The 19,831-nt window shown below is 39.9% G+C and overlaps 1 protein-coding gene across 3 annotated transcripts in view; it reads left to right on the forward strand.

The window, feature by feature from the left end:
- The window catches only part of TENM1 (teneurin transmembrane protein 1), a 548,130-nt gene that overhangs the window by 392,613 nt on the left and 135,686 nt on the right, over positions 1-19,831 (forward strand). For all 3 annotated transcript variants that reach the window (XM_021685960.1, XM_021685969.1, XM_021685964.1), the window contains exons 15-16: positions 251-467; positions 17,640-17,759. In XM_021685960.1, coding sequence (XP_021541635.1) covers positions 251-467; positions 17,640-17,759 — 337 coding nt within the window. The remainder of the gene's footprint in view (positions 1-250; positions 468-17,639; positions 17,760-19,831) is intronic.

A 19,831-nucleotide genomic window follows, 5' to 3' on the forward strand; every position in this document is an offset into this window, starting at 1 on the left:
AATGTAAACAATGTGGCATGGCCCATAAATGCTCAAGAATTCAGGGAAGAAAGATTTGTGAGCAAAATAGTTTATGCCATCTAAACTCAGAGTAAGTTTTCATGAGAAACATATGAATTTAATAGATACTAAATTCAAAACATGGATGGTTACCTTCATCTGTATTCTAGGTTTTTCTCCATTTGTGCATATTTTAAACAATGTTGTTTCTCTTGAAGTTAAATTTCAAAAAAAATGATCTTTTTTTCAGATGGTTTGACGGACTGTGTGGACCCTGATTGTTGTCAACAAAGCAACTGTTATGTAAGTCCTCTCTGTCAGGGCTCACCAGATCCTCTTGATCTCATTCAGCAAAGCCAACCCCTCTTCTCTCAGCACACCTCAAGACTCTTCTATGATCGAATCAAATTCCTCATTGGCAAGGACAGTACTCACGTCATTCCTCCAGAGATCTCATTTGACAGCAGGTATATATGTATTTATTTTATTTCTTAATAAACAGTGGTCATGTTTTTCCTTAACTGTGAAAGGAAGATATCTTCTAACGATCAGGCTACTTTCCATTCCACACAGTACATACCGATTTCTTTTTTAGGCTTCTCTGGAATACCTAAGGCCTTACTGGTTAGTTAAGAGAGAGAAGTCATTTCTTGAGATTCTTTATCATAAAGGATAAACGTGTGTGTGTGTGTGTGTACAGTTGACCCTTGAACAACAAGTTTGAATTGCATATATCCACTTATATGCGGACTTTTTACAGTACAGTACTGTGAGTATATTCTCCTTATGATTTTCTTGATAACATTTTTTTCTCTAGCTTCCTTTATTGTAACAATACAGTATACAATACATATAACATACAAAATATGCATTAATCAGCTGTTTCTGTTATCAGTAAGGCTTCCAGTCAACAGTAAGCTATTAGTAGTTAAGTTTTTGAGGAGTCAAAAGTTGTATGTGGATTTTCAACTGCGTGGGGGGTTAGCACCTCTAACCCCTGTGTTGTTCAAGGGTCAACTGTGTATACACACACACGCACACAATGTGTATTACTTGTAGTAAAGTATAGGTGGGGCTTTAAATGACAAAAACAGAATTGAAGTATAATTTGCAAATTTATTATTTAGCTTCTGGATTGATCCCTTGAAAACCCTTGAATTTCAAAAGCTAAATTTGAAGTTTTATTCCATGATGTAAAATGTTTCTATATGAAAGAGTTGGGTGAATTTGACATCCTAATGTGAAATGCAAGACTTGTGAAAATCTGTCTTCTATGGGCGCCTGAGTGGCTCAGTCAGTTAAGTGTCCGACTCTTGATTTCAGCTCAGGTCATGATCTCGGGGTCGTGGGGTCCAGCTCTGTGTGGGGTTCCATGCTCAGCGCAGAGTCTGTGTGGCATTCTCTCTCTCCCTCTACTCCTCCTCATGCTCACACTCACTCTTGCTCTCTCTCTTTCTCTCTCTAAAATAAATAAATAAAATTTTTAAAAAAAGAAAGTTTGTCTTCTAGGAAAGCTCAAATGCATGAATTGTCACTAAAGACCTAAGACCAAAGCCCAACCCAGTAGGTAAAGAAATTTTTTTAATTAACTTACTTATTTGAAGTATAATCACATGAATTTGCTCACTGTTATTCTCTGCTTCATCTTCAGCAATGATATATTTTACTAATTAGCACTAGACATAAATAAATCACTGAAGTCAACATTTCTAGTCTCTTAAAAATGTCCTCCTTTGTTCATTCCACAAGCAGATGTTTCACTACTTTCCAGACTATTACAAATGGGAATTCAAAAATCATGCAGAGTATCTATCCAGGAGCCCCTGTCTACATCCCACCGACTTTGTTGCATGCTGGTGGGTGTGATCAGTCCCCAAGAGAAAACTCAGTCAAGAGTTTATATTAATATAAAAAAGAGAGTTTATATTAATATGAGTGACAATATAAGAAAACAACTCCACCTGGACCTATACAAAGTAGGAAAGGAAAAAAAAAAACAGATGTGCGTGGAAATGTAAAACAGTCAGCATCCTTTCCACAGATTGTATACAAGACTGATACTGAAACTTAAGACTTCCTTGTTGTTTTTTTATTCTTGTGCAGTTGTGATCTTTTAGGTGTCTGACAGAACCCAAAACCCAAATGCCAACACGTCACAAGGAAGGCATGTCCTGCCAGGGGATCTAGTCAAAGTTTGAATTCTCCCAAGAGACTCAGTCCTCCCCATTCTGAAGTGTTTCTCCCAGCCCAGTAACAACTCTGGGGTAACTTTTGGGGGGGCGCTGCAGTCAAAGTCATTATTTAGATAGTGGAGGCTTAGGGATTGTACAGCAGAGAAACAAAAGGAACAAAATGCAGCCATTACCCCCGTTCTATTGAAGGTAGAGGGAAGTCATCACTCTGCAGCTTTGTCCATGCTCAGGGAAAGTGAGTCTAAACAACAACAACAAAAAGAAATAAGTGGAAGAAATAACAACCTCCATGACATGGAGGTCTATTAAATGACTCCACAAACTCAAGTAAAGGGAGAAGATCAGGACCCGAGAGAGGCAGGAGACAAGTCGTTGTGACACAGAGCAGGACCAGGACGTCATCGGAGCCATAAACTTTGCAAAGCCAAGAGAGACTTGCACCCCTGGGGTTCAGCTTCAGGCTTCAGCCACGTTTGCCATCACAGGCGGAGCGAACAAACGGATTACCTGTGGTGGCTAAGGCCCTTCTTCTTCTCCTGGCTTGATTCTTTTGTAAAATGCTCCAAGTTATCATTTGGCTCTGCACATCACATTGGAATTCAGAACAACAGGTCCCCTTCACCCAGTGGTCTCAGCTATTAGAGACCTATCGAGTCTGTCAGAAAAGGTGCAGGCCTTTTCCAAAGGATAGAGTCAAGGACAAGCGATCTCACTCCACCTCCCCTAAAATATCAGCACATGCAGTGTCACTCTGGGTAAAATCAATCTGACTCCGATCCCATATATAAAGAATAATAGTTACAAGCTCTTACATCTAAATAGTACCTTTTCATTTGCAAAGCCCTCAAACATGCCTCATTGCATTTTATCCTCACAGTATCCCTGTGAAGTGGGGATTTGTATTAGCATATTTTATGTATGAGGAAACAGGTTCAGAGAGGTCCAGTAACTTGCCCAACGTCACACAGCCACCAAGTTTGTAGCGTAGCAACTCTGGTAACCTTTCTGTTACACCACAGCCGCCCCATTTCAACTTGTCCTTAAATGAACCTGGTGACTTGGCTCTAATTTCTGCTGGAGAAGTTGCATCTGGGTCAATGCAAGAAAAAAAAAAAAAAACGAAGTTTAAAAATCCAGCTCTATTTAATGCATTTCAGTGGCATTTTTGCAAACTACAAACCAGTGTTAATGAACTTCCTGTTGGGGGGCGCCTGGGTAGCTCAGTTGGTTAAGCGACTGCCTTCAGCTCAGGTCATGATCCTGGAGTCCCAGGATCGAGTCCCGCATCGGCTCCCTGCTCAGCAGGGAGTCTGCTTCTCCCTCTGACCCTCCCCCTCTCATGCTCTCTCTCATTCTCTCTCTCAAATAAATAAATAAAATCTTAAAAAAAAAAATGAACTTCCTGTTGGTAGAAGAACACAATTGAATGGCGGGTAAAAATGGGCCCTTTGCTAGATGTAAATTGTTCTCAGGCATTTACTATGTATCAGGTCTCCTACTGGGCTCCTCCATGGGCTATCTCATTTAATCCTTACCAAAACTCTATGTGGTAGACACTGTCGTTATGCCTACTTTCCAGGTGAGGAAACCGGAACTGAGGTGCCAAGTAGGGGACTTGCCCACGGTCACAACCCACGAGTGTCAGAGCCAGGATTTGAACCCAGGCAGACTGGTACTGAGAGCCTGACCTCTGAACCACCATGCCCAGCCCCTTTGGCTATTTAGAAGGCTGGGCTAGCTAACCCTGAAAAGACTTACGGCCCTTAGATATCCCTGTCTGTGACAGATCTAGAACATTGCTGTGCTAAAATCAGGTGACCCACTCTGCCTTTCTGCTTTTGTCACATAATTGAGAGCTAGCCAGATAAGCAGATGAAGAGAACATTGTCAAGGGGCTCATTTGCCTGCTGGCAAAATGTGACCCCACAGATGACTCTCTGCTGAGTGTTGCCACCACCAGAAGCCTTTGGAGCTAAAGACAGTAGCACACAGGTGACTTAATTGTTGCAAGGACACACAGAGGTTAAATATCTGTTCATCCTTGTGCATCCAAGTGAGACTAGCTTTTGTTGTCATAAGCTTGCTACACCAGCACATGAGAGCCCATGAAATGTGTACCTCCTGTGCCCCATGGGAGCATAATGTCACTGTGAGCATGTAACCTGCACGCCATCACATCTCTAGCAAGCCCACCTCAGCTACTGGTTTTTTCCCAAATACGTTTTACCCAGTAGCCTGAGTTTCTTTCATTTTTTCGATCTGCTCCTAACATGACTACAAAGTAAACCACATATTATACATGCCCTGTATGACTTATTACTTTTTAATAATGTAAATAGGTGAACAGCAGCATTATTGATCTTCAGTGTCTAAGCATTTAATCACTATTAATAATGTAAAAGGTTTTTATAAATATGTAAAAACAAGAGTACATTAAACTAAATGACAGCAGTAATTTGCAAAGCCAGACATTTCACTCGCCGTCACTAATGGAGAAGTGCATTTAAAAAACCAGATCCTACCAGGGTGAGTGCAACGGCTGACAGCAAGGTCTGGCCCATGAGAGGCTGACCCCACATCAATCCATGTCAGGCATCGACATCAGAGGTTGCTTCATATCAGCCCACAGATGTAGTTTGTTCGGCCCAACATTTAGAAATTAGAAGATCTCACATAAAAATTGGCATGTATTCCTTCTTTAGAAAATGTACAAAGCTTGGCATCTCTGCACCCATGGGCATGGCGTAGGAGGTGTGGAGTGGAGGGCCACCGCCTGTCTGGATGGGCTATGACGTGGCTTTCTAGCTCCCCCGTCACTGGTTCCCTTACGCCTGGCTCACTTCCCTCCCTTTCCCTGGCATGCCTGGCCCTGCTTGGTATTTGGGGTTGTCACCCCCGGACTACACAGCTTCTTCAGTCTTCCTTGGAAAGACCTCAAGTGTTTGGTTTTTCCTTTCTGATCTCTTTCCCTCAGGGTCCTCACAAATCTAATCTTATCATTTTACTTAATTTGGGGCCTTAACTATCTTGGTTTAAAAAGAGATAACAGGTGACTGGTCATGAACTGGAAATCACATTAATGCAATGATATTTCCACCCTTAATTCACTAGGGTACCTGTGTTTACCTTGGGAAGAGTTGGTATCCACTCTGCCTCCCATTAGGGTCCCTTGAGGCTGTGGATTTTATCCTAGGGTATCACATCTCATCAATCATGACATCAGCTAATCCAGGGCCCGCCGTAAGAGAAGCAAAATGTCCACTTTTATGACAAGGGTGTGTCTGTTGAGAGGCATCTGACTGTTGTGTTTATCACTTAGGACAGTTTTAAGAACAATTTAAAATCTAAAAATCTGCAACAACGCTGCTGGGTGCAGTTATGGCAGCTTCTTTTGCCCACTCCAGTTAGAATGCCTACCCTTAATTGAAAAGTTCTAGAGTGGTGACCAGACTTAATACAGCATTAAGCACATAACAGCACTGTTAACAGGCTCCAAAGTGAAGAAGTTAAACACAATGGTAGGTTTCTTCTAGTTTCAATGATGTTGCTATATTTCAATTTCTTGCTCTACTCTGGGATATACACAGTATTAGCTCTGGATTGTCCTAATTGCTAAGTCTTAAGTTCTGTGAGGACAAGGACCAAGTCTGATTTGTTGCTCTACTCTGGGATATACACAGTATTAGCTCTGGATTGTCCTAATTGCTAAGTCTTAAGTTCTGTGAGGACAAGGACCAAGTCTGATTTGTTCCTTGTTTTGATTATCTGTTGCTGCGTAGAAAACTACTCCAAAACGTAATGGATTAAAATAAATTTTATTATTATATTTCATGATTCTGTGGGTCAGAAATTCACACAGAGCATGGCCAGGATGGCTTGTTTGTTCTCCATGTTGGTTGCGCTCTCAGGTACGATATCTCAAATAGGTGGGGGCTGGAAGAGCTGGACAGCAGCTGGGAATCTCTCTTTCTACATACAGCCTTTCTACTTGGGCTTCCTATTGGCATGGCAGGCAGCCTCGTATATGGTAGCTCAGGGCTCCAAGAGGGAGCATTCCAAGAGACAAAAAATGGAGGATGCCAGTCTCATAAGGCCCGTGTCCAGAAATTTTAATAGTGTCACTTACGTTACATACAGTTAGTTGTATCAGTCACAGAACTTGCCCAGATTCAAAGTCAGGGACATAGATCCCCCCTCTTGATGAAAGAAGTATCAAAGAATTTGTGGCCATCTTTAATCTACCATACCTCTGTACCCCCAGATTCTAACACAGCACCTAGCAAAAAGCAAGTCAAGGATGAGCGAGTGACTTAGTTGTGGTAATATTGAAGTGTTCTTCTCATATTTGCTCATGAAAAACTCATTTTTGTTGCCTAGAACACACAGATGATATTAGAACCTCAAATAAGTCAATTCCCAAATGTAGAGCCAGCCTAAAGGTAAGATTACTGTTCTCCAAATAGCACAGGAACAAATTCATAAAAGATGAAGTGATTATCTAACAGTAGCAAAGTAATTACTTTTTTTTTTTTTTACCTTATGAGACATTCCACCACTGTCAGAGCCTGCCCATAATTGACATCATTTATAACTTTGTATAAGCATCAATAATCCTCTCTGCCTTCAATGGGCTAGATAATCAAAATTTAGAACCAAGGAAAAATTAGAAAATAAGGAACAATATCAAGAAGCTGGTGTGAAGGCTGCTGTTAACTGGCTCACTTGAGTATGTGTCATTATTCCATCTCATGAGAAAAACAAAGACAAGTGCCCAGAACAAATTGAGGTACTCCAGTGCCTTGAGTGTGGCATTCTTGGCAAACTCTACTGACGCAAGCCTTCCCCCTCCTTTACTACACCCCACTCAATAATAAAATCTTGATTCATGCTCCTGATTATTCGTGATACCTGGTAACAGCCATAATTACTTATCATAACTTGTTTAATAAAACATGCTTTTCTGTACTGAGTTGAGCTGGGAATTTATACCATTTGAAATCCTGTGAATGGCAAAATGAGTTATTGAATCAAGAGTCAGGTTAAGAGGGGAAGGTTGCAGGAAGATGGGTCATTGCTACAGAGACGGCTGATCGTGAATAGAGACTAGGACTTAAGAATAACCATACTTGAGAGGAAACTAATTACTGGTTTTTAAAATTTGTATTTTATTGAACTATTAGTATTTCCAGAGTAATCAAGGACTTTAAATTCTTCTAGAAGAGATATCAAATTTCTCTGCCATCCCTAATGTAGTATAATATCCTGATGTCAGCTCATGTTTTAAAAAGTGATGAAGATATGTATTCACTCATTTATTCAACAGGTATTTCTTGAGTACCCACTGTGTGCCAGGAACTGTGTGAATGAAAGGAAACAAAAGTAACAGCATCCCTTTATTCACAGAACTCCCCTCATAATCTAATGGTAGAGGCAGTCAAACATCAAGTAAATGCATAAATAATTAAATTAATTACAATTTGCAATAAGTTCTGCAGATTATGAAACATCAGGTTTTTGAGGGAGCTTGGAGTTCATCAACTCTGGGGTCTCAAATTCAACTACTTTGAACCTAAGTGGATGTAAGACAAGAGGTATTCTAGCAAATGAGACAAAGTCATTAAACAATGACAGAAGTGAGACTGACCTGGAAGTTTTCAGCTGTAGCTCAGAGATGGGACTAATTAACTCAGGTGAGCATGAAGAGCTGCTAAAATTGACACAAACAGGAGACTATTGATGATTTGCAAGAAAAACACAAAGCTTATTTGGACCGTGAGCAGTGTAACTATTTGCAAGAAGTTCCATCCTTTGAAAGGTGGGGCTGTAAGTAATTTTTTTCTACAATTTAAAATGTTTGTATTAAACAGATGAATTCAATGGGAAAAAAATCAATCATCAAAAAAATTCTCATTTACCGCAGTGAAAAAATTCCCATTAACAATACTTGGGCATCATTTATAATGATAGATCCTACAGTTTCTTTCAAAATAATCCACCTTGAGGAAGATTAATCATTTCACTCTTGAGATCGATGAACATTACAATGTTTACTTGGTTCATTTATCCATGTGGTGATGGGCACTGTCCTAGGCTCTGGGCTAGAGCAGACAAGGGGCCTTCCCCATACAGTCTAGTGAGGAAGAATGATAATGAAAAAAGGTACACATCAGGTAGGTATAAGTACTTTCAAGTGACACAAAGAAAGGTTAGGGACAGAGAGTGACCATTTTAGACCAAGTGGTCCAGGAAAGCCTCTCTGGGGAAATGACACTCGAGCAGAGACCTCGTGGCATTCATCTATATCTCAGATGACCTTGGACCCTTAAGCAACAGATTGTCACACAAGCCAGGGCCTGGCGGAGACTTGTAGGGGCCCACTAATCAAGATTCTGTGACATTATATGAAAAGGTAAAACAAACCTTTCTCAAGGAATTACTACACACTGGTTACTATACTAGGTTTTCCTGATAAGGCGATGGGGTGCCTCTCCTCTAGGAGTACATTGAAAACATTTAAATACCTCAGACAAACTGAATAGCCTCTAGAAAGAGAAATCAGCAACAGCCCTAGACTGTTTAGTCATGAAAAAAAAATAGCAGATCTTCGTCAATTACTGTTGAACCCAAAAGGAATTAAATATATAGAAACCACTTGCTGATTTGGAATTAAGAAAAAGAAGAGGCAAGAAAAGCTTTACATTTTAGAATATTTATTAAGGAAATCCAATGTTATTACGGGATTCAAGCATTCATGGAAGTAACACACAGTTGAGTCTACACACAGGTAACCCCCAGAAGGTCTGTAACATTATCATTTGTAATTTGGCTGATGGTACAAATTTAAATATGTATGTTTTGTGTTTAACTTTCTCATGAATCTGTTGGTTAAGGACTTCCAAGTCTATTTGCTAATGGCAGGTTTTTGTGTAGTTTTAATCTAGGAACATGAAAAAACATTATACCAGATACACAACTAGGGGTTGATAAACACACAATGCAACAATTACTGAATAAATTGAATACATTAAGGACTGGGGGAAGCTCTTTCTACGGCATCAGCATCCACAAATCTCTCTCTTGTTCACCTTTCTTTCTGAAGGGAGGCACTGCACATGATCTGCCCACGTTTGCAAAAGGAGTCCCAGGTGTGGTTTGGCTCCATCACAATTCCCTGCGATTCTGTGTGTCTTACCATGTTGCTCGTCCTGAGCAACCTCCTTTGCTTATCACTTCTCAGTTGTTGTCCTAAGTGGGAAGGAAGATCATTGCTACTTGCTAATAAAGCACTTTGATCTCATTTATATGAAAGGTGTTACCCATGTGAAGACGGGATCTCCTGATTTTTCAGACAACTCTTTTGTCTGATGCTAAAGTTTAGGAAATGCATTATAAAAATTACAAAGTGCTGAAGGTTCCAAGATTTATAGTGCTGACTAGCTCCTGAAATCAGCAGTCAACACCTAAAGGTACCAAAAAGAAAGAACGTGTGATTTTCACTTCCTTGCGAATATTCTTGGGCAACCAAGAATAAAAAGAAATCAGAGCACAGATCTTCAAAAGGCTGTTCAGTTGATTATTTGTGGTATTTTGAAACTCAGATGCTCTGAGATGCTTAATAACTGTGATCAGTGATACCAGGAGCTGTCAATCTACAGCTTATCTCAGTATGGATAGGTATTTTCTAATATTTTATCCATCTTACTGCTCCATTAAGAAACTCAAGAGGCTCAAATCCTTATTACTTACTTCTTAGCCATATTTGCTTGCTGTGTCTCTAGCCGGTTCTATCATCTCAATTTGTCCCGAGAGAGAGGGCAGAGTAAATGCAAGTTTGGGGAGGAGTGAATGACAGGGGTTAGCTCATCTCCACTGCACACCCTGCACATAGAAAGTACTCAGCAGTTCGTCAGTGTCCACAGGAACTGATGTCCTATGGATAACAAAAGCACCGTCCTTGTAGGTGAGCTCCAACTTTCTTTTCCTTTGTAGCCGCATTTTAAGAAAGATCTGCGGTATAGCTCAGGCCCCTTAGAATCCAGGTCAAAGGGCCTCCACCACTTTCTAGCTGTGTTATCTTGAGCAAGTTTTGAGTGTGTGTGTGTGTTTTAACCTCTCTGGATCTGTTTCCTTATTTTTAAAACAGGGCTAATAGTTGTACCTACCCAGGGTGATATCGATATTAAATGAAATAAGAAAAGTGCTCAGCGTAGTACCTGACCCATAATAAGTGCTTCATAAAGATTTTATTGATACAAATTTGTCTATATATTTGTATACATTATATATTTAATAAATACCAGGGTACATAAGAGAATGTAATTAAAAAGATACAATTCAAAAGACAATCATTTTACTGGGTTATTTTATTGTCATGGCACCTTTGTGAGGTGGCTGAAACTAGCTAGGACAGGGAAAAGTCACCACGGGCGACTAGCGAGCCAGACCTCGAACTGCTGTGGGTGGAGCTAGGCCCCAAGTTTTCCTCTGTGGAAGGGAGAGTAATCCCCGGCCAGGCTATAGCCAACTAGACAGACTTCCCCTATATTTAATGATTAGCCATTATTTGAAGGGCAGCTTCACAGAGAAGTGACAGGAAAGGTTAATGAGGTTAATAAAACCCCATAGAGCTGGTTACAAAGAAACCATTTGAGTAACGTGTAAAACAGTCCTCCCCCCCCCCAAAAAAAAAAAAAAAAAAACCCAAACCGAACCAAACCAAATAAAAACAAACTTGGGACTGTTTGAGAGTTGCAAGGGCTTACAGGACAAATATTTCAGGATTCAAATTCCGGACAAAAATAATCATGCGTCTAAATGAAACAATCTGGCACTTACGCGGTCCTGAAAATGTGACTGTGTCCTCAGTTTTCTTATTGCTTCAAAACACTTGATCTTTTTCCCATTACCTTGGGGATCTCAGGCATCCAAAGCAAGCCTGCTTTTGACAAGCAATTACCAGGGCAGATGGGAAAATAACCACCGTCCTCAGGGTGAGTGCCCCCATTTTGTTTTACTTGAAACATCACTAGCCATGAGGAAAATAATTCTCCTTAAAAAGCTATCTGCATTTTCAATAGCACCACCTTTCCCAGAGTCCTAGAATGTTGATGGGTAATGCTTCCAGCTGCTTTTAATGTTACCCATTTAGTAGGTATTATTTATTTGGGCTAGTGACCAACTGAGTGGGATTAAATCAACCTGCTCTATTTAAGTAAAAAGTAATGAGATTTTATTGGGTTTGCATATGAACATTCACAGCATTCGCACTTTCAGAACATGAAAACGGGTTTATGCTATAACATTAAATGTTTTCATGGTGCTGTACCAGCTTAGCTAACATATATCAAAAACCCAGAATGTGTTGTGTGGAAACCCCCCAAATATCTGAATATTAGAAACCCTCAAATGTATTTAAATTATGAAATACCACATCGTAATTATATGGTAATATATAAAGGAATAATGGGGTTAGTGTTCATAAATTAAGCATTTGAGGAGGACTATTCATTCATTCTTCCCAAACACAGGGGTACTATTTAATTACCTGAAGTAGTCAATTATCAAACAAAACTCTCATGATGAGAAAGTCACAATGCACAATCCAGAATGCTGGCTTCTAATAAATGAACTGTAAGACATCTGTCGTGCAGGAACCTCAAAGTCGCCTCTGAAACCTTTGAAGCAGTGTCGTGAGGGTAGGTTGCAAGTATCTTATATCTTCATATAAAAATATTTGAGTTGGAATTCTGTATAGCTTTCTCGAGCAGGCGCCATGTACACCGGGCACTGGGAAGGACACAGAGAGGAAAATCACAGTCTTTGCCCTGGAGTAGACGATCTAATAGAAAAGACAGACACATATATAACTCCCATCCAAGACAGGCTAGAACAAGTGTGATAACATGCATCCGAGCACTGTCTAAGGAGAATAATAAGGATGGAGGAAAAATTGACACTTATTTGAGACAGATATCAGGTTAAAACATTGTTTCATTTTATAATCTCCGGATTTGGAAGGGACCCTACAGTTCATCTTGTCATCCAACCTCCACTTTGTCATGACAGTTTCAACTTGACTCCCCAAACTACAATTTGGCAGACTCTTTTCCAGAGGTTTATGTGGAGGAGTTACAAATTCATGCCTCACGGATTTATTTCATAACCGCGCAATTGTGAACCAGTTAGTGACTTGCCTGCCTTTGTGCAGTTTATGTCCCATGCGTCCCTCTTGGGGAGTTCATACCTCTTAACTGGCTGACCATGTTCTGGTCTTGCTTTCACTAAAACAGTGGTTCTCAAAGTTTGGTCTTTAAACTGGCAGCATCAGCATCCCCTGGGAACTTGCTAGGAATGCACATTCTTGGGGCCCCATTCCAGTCCTGTGAATCAGAAACCCCGGGGCAGGGCAGCCCACTGTTTCACCGAGCGCTCCAGGTGATTCTGGTGTGTGATCAAGTTTGAGAACCACTGATCTGTATGCAAGAAAGATTACCAGGAAGGACTGAGGACCAGGATCACAGTCCCCAGATGACACTCCTTTATAAAGAGAAGTTCCTTTATTCATTGCATGATGGCAGCGGATAAGCTGCTTTAGCCCAAGTGATACCATCTACAGCTGTGGAACTTTACAGTCTAATAAGCCTGCAGATATGTCAGGAGAACCATTGAACCACACCTATGTGCAGCAGGTTTCTGTCCCTTGGAGACTTGAACCAAATAAGAACTCCTGGAGGAATTTACAGGGCAGGATTCCAGCACTAGTGAACAGAGCATTCTCGTGGCTTCTCGCAGCCCAGTCCTTCTCAATGCTATCTCTTGACCAGAGCTGTCAGCTCTGGAAAGGATTTCATCTGTTCCTATGGAGAAAACAACCTAACCTGCCCAACTGCTGCTAGATCCCCTGCTGGCCAGGAGCTTGATTTTGAATGTTACCCTTCAAAAGATGCTTATGCTCCTGTTAACAACAAAAGCAAAGAGTTGTAACTTCCCCACCCCGGGCCTCATTTTCCTTGCGAAAGATTTTAATCAGAAACACAATGCAGTAAATTACATCTTCTTTCAGCAATTTGGTTTTCAGTGTTGTTTTTCAAACCAACTCTTGTGCTTGAGGTTAATGTTTTTGCCTGAGGTGTTGAATGAATATTGGAAATTTGACACTGAAGACAAAAGGCAACAAATAAGAAAAGAGGAGAATGGAACCAAGAGTTTATTGGAGGCTAGGGATAATTAGACTATGCCATGAAAATAACAAATACAGAATGAATGAGACCTTTTGCATCAGAACGGTCTAACAAGCAGCTTGTTAGTTAAATAAGGCTCTGGGTAAAGTGTATTCTGACTTGCATTTCTCAGGATGCCCTGCTCTTCAGACCAAGCTCCAAACACCTACAGGATTCAGCATTTAGTTAAAGGGAGAAGCAGTTCCTTTGGGGTTGCTGCTTCAGCATAGTGACAGGAAGTAGACAGCTTGGCAGGCTGTATTCTCCAGAGAACGGGAAAAGAGACACTTGTGAGTGGTGATCTATCCCCATACGCGTTTCTAAAGTCACGTTGGTCATGTCTGTCTGAGTTCAAGTTATCTTGCTCTAACCCAGAACAGCAGGGAGAGGTTCTTGTTTTTAAAGATTCAAGGAAGGAAAGCATCCCAGCCATGTCTGTGAATCAAAGGAGAGTGAGCCCCAAGCAAAGATAGAAAGCATACAGTACCTGCCATTGAGAGTGCACGAACACACGCACACAACCAACACCCAAGACAGTCACACTGGGCGCACACATGCGCAGGGTCAGCTTTATGATCATCCAGAGAGTAGCCTCTATTAGCTCGTTTGGAAGACTCAGAAGAGTTCTGTATACCTAATGGGAAAAAGTTTCGGAAAAAGACAGGTCCTTGAAGGATTAAGACTCAGGTTGAGGGTAGTTTGATGTGGCAAAAAATTTAAGAATTCGAGATGTTTCCCCAAGATGGGCCAAGGACAGGCCAGGTATGAATACTTCCATTAGGTGGTGATTTGGAGACTCCGGAGACTCTCTGGGCGAGGAAACGGGGAGGCATCACAATGGGAATGATGAAAAGCACAGAATGTAGGATTGTGGCACTACCAAAGACAGTCCTCTGCCATATTCAGCTCACTCCTTCAACAAGGACCTAAGCTAGGAAAAATATGAATTATACAGGCTACCTTGGATATGAGAAGCACAATCCGAACAGACGATGTAAAGGGGGGGAGAGACTACATTTCAGTGGCCGTGTGACTCAGGAAAAATAAAGTAGATACAAGGCTACCATAATTGAATTCAGAAGCCAGGAGTGCACAAAATAGCAGTTGAGCTAAGCAAAGTGGCACAGTACACCATACTTGCAGGAGTATATATGAAGGCTTTCTGAAGTGGAGAGTTTGCCTGGGAAGATGTTTTCCCTAGATTTCTGCAAGCAGTGCCAATCAAGATTACTGCAAATTAAAAAAGAATACTTTAATACTGTCCTGAAATTTAGACAACTTCCACTGACACAGGATGACTGATGTTGGTCAAAGATTACAGTAAGTACTAGTAATCCAGGAATGAAAGGAGCTGAGAGTTATTCTTGTGAAAAATAGATGACATGGAGTGTGTAAATAATGGGAGCAAATGCAGCAAGATACAGGGAATCTTAGAACATTTAAGGCCTAATACATTACAAAGAGAGCTCAATGCTGATAAATGTAGAATAATAAGTTTTATGGGGCTTTATCATATGCTATAAGTTGGTGTGCATCATAAAATATGAGAAACAAAAAATAGGGTAGTTGAAAGACAAGTCTGCGCATTATTTATGAATGATGAAGAGTGAAATGAATAAGAAGAACAGGTAGACAATGTCTTGAATAATGATGACTTTGATGAGTCGTTACCACACAAATCTGTGTGCTTCATAAAATATGAGGAATATTAAAAAGCAGAAGAGTCAAAAGACAAGTCTACTCAGAATGAGATACAGAATGAAGGAAGAGAGGAATACAAGAGAAATGCACAGAATAATGATGACTTTTATGAGACTTTCACTCACCAGCCTGGATCCTTCATAAATATAAACTGTATAGAAAATAAAAGAGCAGCAAAGAGAAGAGACAGGTCTGTGTCTGTCATAAAATATGAGCAAATAATGCCAACTAGGCTTGACAAAATAAAAACAAAAATAATTGAGCCTAGTATAGCTGTGGGAAGATACAATGTCTAGAGTAATATGAACAAATAAAATGAGTTAAGTGTGGAATTGTCTTGCCAAAAGGGAATCAGTGACCACCTAGCTAGGCTTTATTGTTGCAAAGGCCACCTTGTTAACTGGTAGAGCCTTGGTAAGTTTGTGGAGTTACCCCATGCCCCCACAAAAAGCAGTCAGCTCTTAGGGCCCAGGAAGCCATGTTTAACTGATTTTCCTGTGCCTCTTCTCAGCCCTTCTAGCTCCAATTACTAAATAGTTTGCAGGAGATTTTCTCAGCTTGCTTCTACTTCATCTATACCTTGCTTGTCAAATTTTGTTTTACAAAGACCTTCAAAAGGTTATGTATAAAACTAGAGACATCCTTTCATTTTCATTTCTTGTTACATTGGACTTAGAACCTGGGACCAGATCTGTCAGGATTAGTTCAAAATCGAGAACTCATTGACTTTCAAATAAATGTCTTCTCTATTAGAACAAATGGGATTTCAAAATCTCAAACTTTCAAAATCTCCCCAAAAGAGACTGGGAGAATCAGACAAGGTAAAGCAAGTGCCAATATGCCAATTTGCATACCATTTGGAACCATAATTTACAGAACTCATAAAATGTACAGCTCATTGGAAAGAAGAAAGCCACTGATCTATGTCAAAATTAGGGATGTTGGTCTGAGAGCTCAATACAACAATACCAATAGTTATACTAGCTTACTTTTGGATAGTACTTAATGGCTTGTAGTTTGTTTTGGGGGAAAGCCTTAGGTAATGCAGGATAAATCCTATTAGCAAAACTTACATCCAATTCCTCTGTGTGTGATAGAACTTAGTGGAGAGTTTATTGGCTATAACATATAAAACAAACTTTGGCTGGTACCTGTCTTTTGATTTTTTTCAATTTTTTTTCTCTCTCTCTCAAATGATCTTTGTAGCCATGAGCCTTTAGATACGTTGCCTCAACTTGCTAATTCTGTTTGAAGAAGTTATCATGCTAGGGTGGAATTATCATGGTTACTTTGGAAAGTCATGTTTTCCCAAATAACATGGCCCTCTTTAATCCAAGATTAAGATTCCCTGATCTACTGAATCCCACTTGGTGAAAAAATGACATTAACTCGCTAGGAAAAAAAAAAATCACTGAACTTGCTCAACCTTCCCCAACACTACCAGCTCCAGGTGTAAAATAAACATTCTTGAGCTCAGGGCTGCCAAAACTAGGATTGGACTCCCCCCTCCCCAAGTGGTTAAAAAACTCACCCCCAACCCCTGCTGCCCCCAATAATGGCAGACCAGTGAAAAATCTTTGACCAGAATTTGCTTCTGGGCCCTCTTCGTAACTGTCAAGCTCCTGAAATTTGTTACAACTTGGTTAGGCTAGAGCTGAAAGTATACACATTTTAGTGGACTATGTCTGGGAGACAGCCCTGTTTAGGGGCTAGTTTAATAGAATCCCATTTTTTGGCAAGGGTGAAACTCCTTTGTTTAAAGGAAAAATCACCTGAAATATTTTATTTCAATTAGGCAAGAGAAACAGAATACTATAGCCAAGGACCATGTCTCTTGCAGATTAACTCTTAAAATTTATCAAATAAGTCTGCTTTTTTAAAAAAATTGTTTTTCCAGAAAAGGCAATTTGGCAATATGTATTAAGAGCCTTAAAAATGTTCACACCTATGTATGTAAATGCATAGAAAATGCACACAACAAAATGATGTTGCTGATTACCTCTGAGGAGAAGACCCAACAACTGGGAGAGGGAGGTGGTGAGCAGAGACTTTAGTCATATGTACTATATATTTATGTATTAATTAATGTAATGAATTTTAATTTTAATAAGAGAAAAATATTCTTCCACAACTAGGACTATCTCCCAAGGAAATAATAAGATATTCAATGCTGGTAAAGTTAAGAAACTATGAAATGTCCTAAAATAAGGAATGGATTAAAATTAAGGAATGCTGTTTGAAGGTTATATTGTATAATCACAAAGGAATTTCTGATTACATTGGACAATGTTAATTATATACTGTTAAAAATATGAGGATGCAGATCTGTACTGAGTATAATCCCAATTTTGATGGGTAAAAAAGATATACATGCCATCCTCAAAATGTTATTAGTAGTTACTACTGGGTTGGTGAAATTATTGTTTTCTTTGTTATACTTGACTGTATTTTCCAAAGTGTCTCCATCTTGGCTTCTGGAATCCAGTTTCAACATGCTTTTATATTTGCCTTTGATCTTGTGTTGCAGGCGTGCTTGTGTGATTCGAGGCCAAGTGGTGGCCGTAGATGGAACCCCTCTAGTAGGGGTGAATGTTAGTTTCTTGCACCACAGTGATTATGGGTTTACCATCAGCCGGCAAGATGGAAGGTACGTCAGTATTGCTTCTAATCGTTGTGGGGGCCAAATACTGACTTCTAGCTATGAGTCAAACCAGGGCTTAGATGATACAGTCTTTGTAAGGCCGTCTTCCTTCTAGCTGTATTTTGAAAAGTCATTGGTGATATTTATTTCCTCTGTTCCCCAACTAAATCAAACCAAATTTCTCTTCTAACCATGCACTATTACTCAAGTCTTCTCGAGGCCCTGGCCATGTGGAAAGTTTCCTAGCCTTCATCCAATTCCATTTATCAATCTGGCTTCAAAATTCAGTGTGATGATGCAGGTCAAAAAGAGGGAGCCATGGAGCACTTAGGCTGTTCTTCCATGGCAGCCTCAAAATATTTCAGAAATGAAGATGTCCAAAAGGTTTCTTCCAAAAGCACAGAATTCAGCCTCATTAAGAGATTTATTTTTAATGTGTCCTCCCTAGACGGCCTATTTTACTAATGGCTGCAACTGATTGACAAGCATGGTCAGCCTAACCAATTCCCTTCAGTGTCTATATAACTGTAGTGATTTAACCTCAACACCAACCACCAGGCTACTCTCTAAGGGCTTCTCAGGTTCTCTGAGACCCGAGAAGCAAGACCACTAAGTAAAATCTTTTCATCCCAGAAAAGGATTTGCTCACAAAAACATTTCTGTTTCTCATTTAGGTAGACATTTTGTCTATCATTTAGATAGACTTTTGTTCAGAGTATTTGAGTCAATAGTCCCATGTGTCCAGCTTAAGGGTATACCTATTTATGACTCTCAGGAGCATTGTAATAATGGCCTTGAGGTGCCCTAGTCTCCAGATGGCTACCCTTAAAATGAACTACTCATGACAAGCTGCTTCAGGAGTCATATAAAGAGATGTTGGCTTGGAACTTTATCACAGTGTGAGAGACCATCTTATTTCAAGAACCTACAATCAAACCTTATTAATCCTAACCTCTTCAGAATTGTTAATTGTTCAACCTGGGCTATGCTGAATTTATTTTTTTCAACTGCCCGTCAAGAAAATGCTTATAAAAATTAGTTAAAGAAGCTAATAAGGAAAAGTTTTAACATACTTAAGAAAAACAAACCATTTCTAAGACTTCGGTAAATCCTATGAATGATTTGTATGTAAATTATATTGCTAATTCTTAACTAGCCATCTATTTATTAGAACAAACTCAGCAAAATTAGTCTGGGTACAGATAGTCTGAATACACACACACACACACACACACACACATCCATTGCATATATATGTATATATGCAGTAAAAAGTACATTTCCTTTCAAATAGTCCATAATCGGAGCTCTCTACTAATTCAAAAGGACCTTTCTCCCAATTAGATTGAATGATAAAATTTTGGTAGTTCCCTCACCAGTAACTGGTACACAGAAGTGGCCTCTCCCTTGCCAGCATGTTCAACCATGTGCCAGAAATTGAGAAATGGATTATTTCTTTAAACTGAATATGCCCTCAGAGACATCTGACCTCTCTTGAAGAACTCATGGGCCTTTAGGGATTTTTTAGCATGTGTAGAAAGGTTTCAGTGAATTATTTGATATTTACAAAGGAGCTTAAAAGAAACAAGGCCTAAAAAATCTAAAAATTTCAATTTCCAGTTTACCGAAAACATTAAAGAGGAACAATTTTTGTCGTCATTTTTGTGTTTTTTGTTTTAAGTAAAATGCCAAGACCCTCGTCTGCTGAGCTCTCTGTGAGAACTAGGTTTATGTAGATGACAAATAAAGCCAGAATCCCCTCTGGCAATAACTCTCCCCTCATGCTCCACAAAGGGTGTAAGCATTCAAAATCTGTGCCCCAAACGCCAAGCATACTGTCCCACTGTCATGTCCTGGACATAAAGTGACAGTGTGATGGGAGTTTCCATTTATATGTCTCTGCTTCTTGCTCCCTCAGACTAAGTACATTTCAAAAGCAGAGTATCATAAGGAAACTATACCTGAGAGCAAAAGGATTCTAGAAAGGCTGAGATTAGCATTTAAATACCCAGTAGACAGAGTGTGATAGGTAAGATGCTGTAAGGGGCCCTCTGTCTCCAAATCTCAGTCCAACCTGT

This window comes from Neomonachus schauinslandi, chromosome X (assembly GCF_002201575.2).
Source record: "Neomonachus schauinslandi chromosome X, ASM220157v2, whole genome shotgun sequence".
Lineage (NCBI taxonomy): Eukaryota > Metazoa > Chordata > Mammalia > Carnivora > Phocidae > Neomonachus > Neomonachus schauinslandi.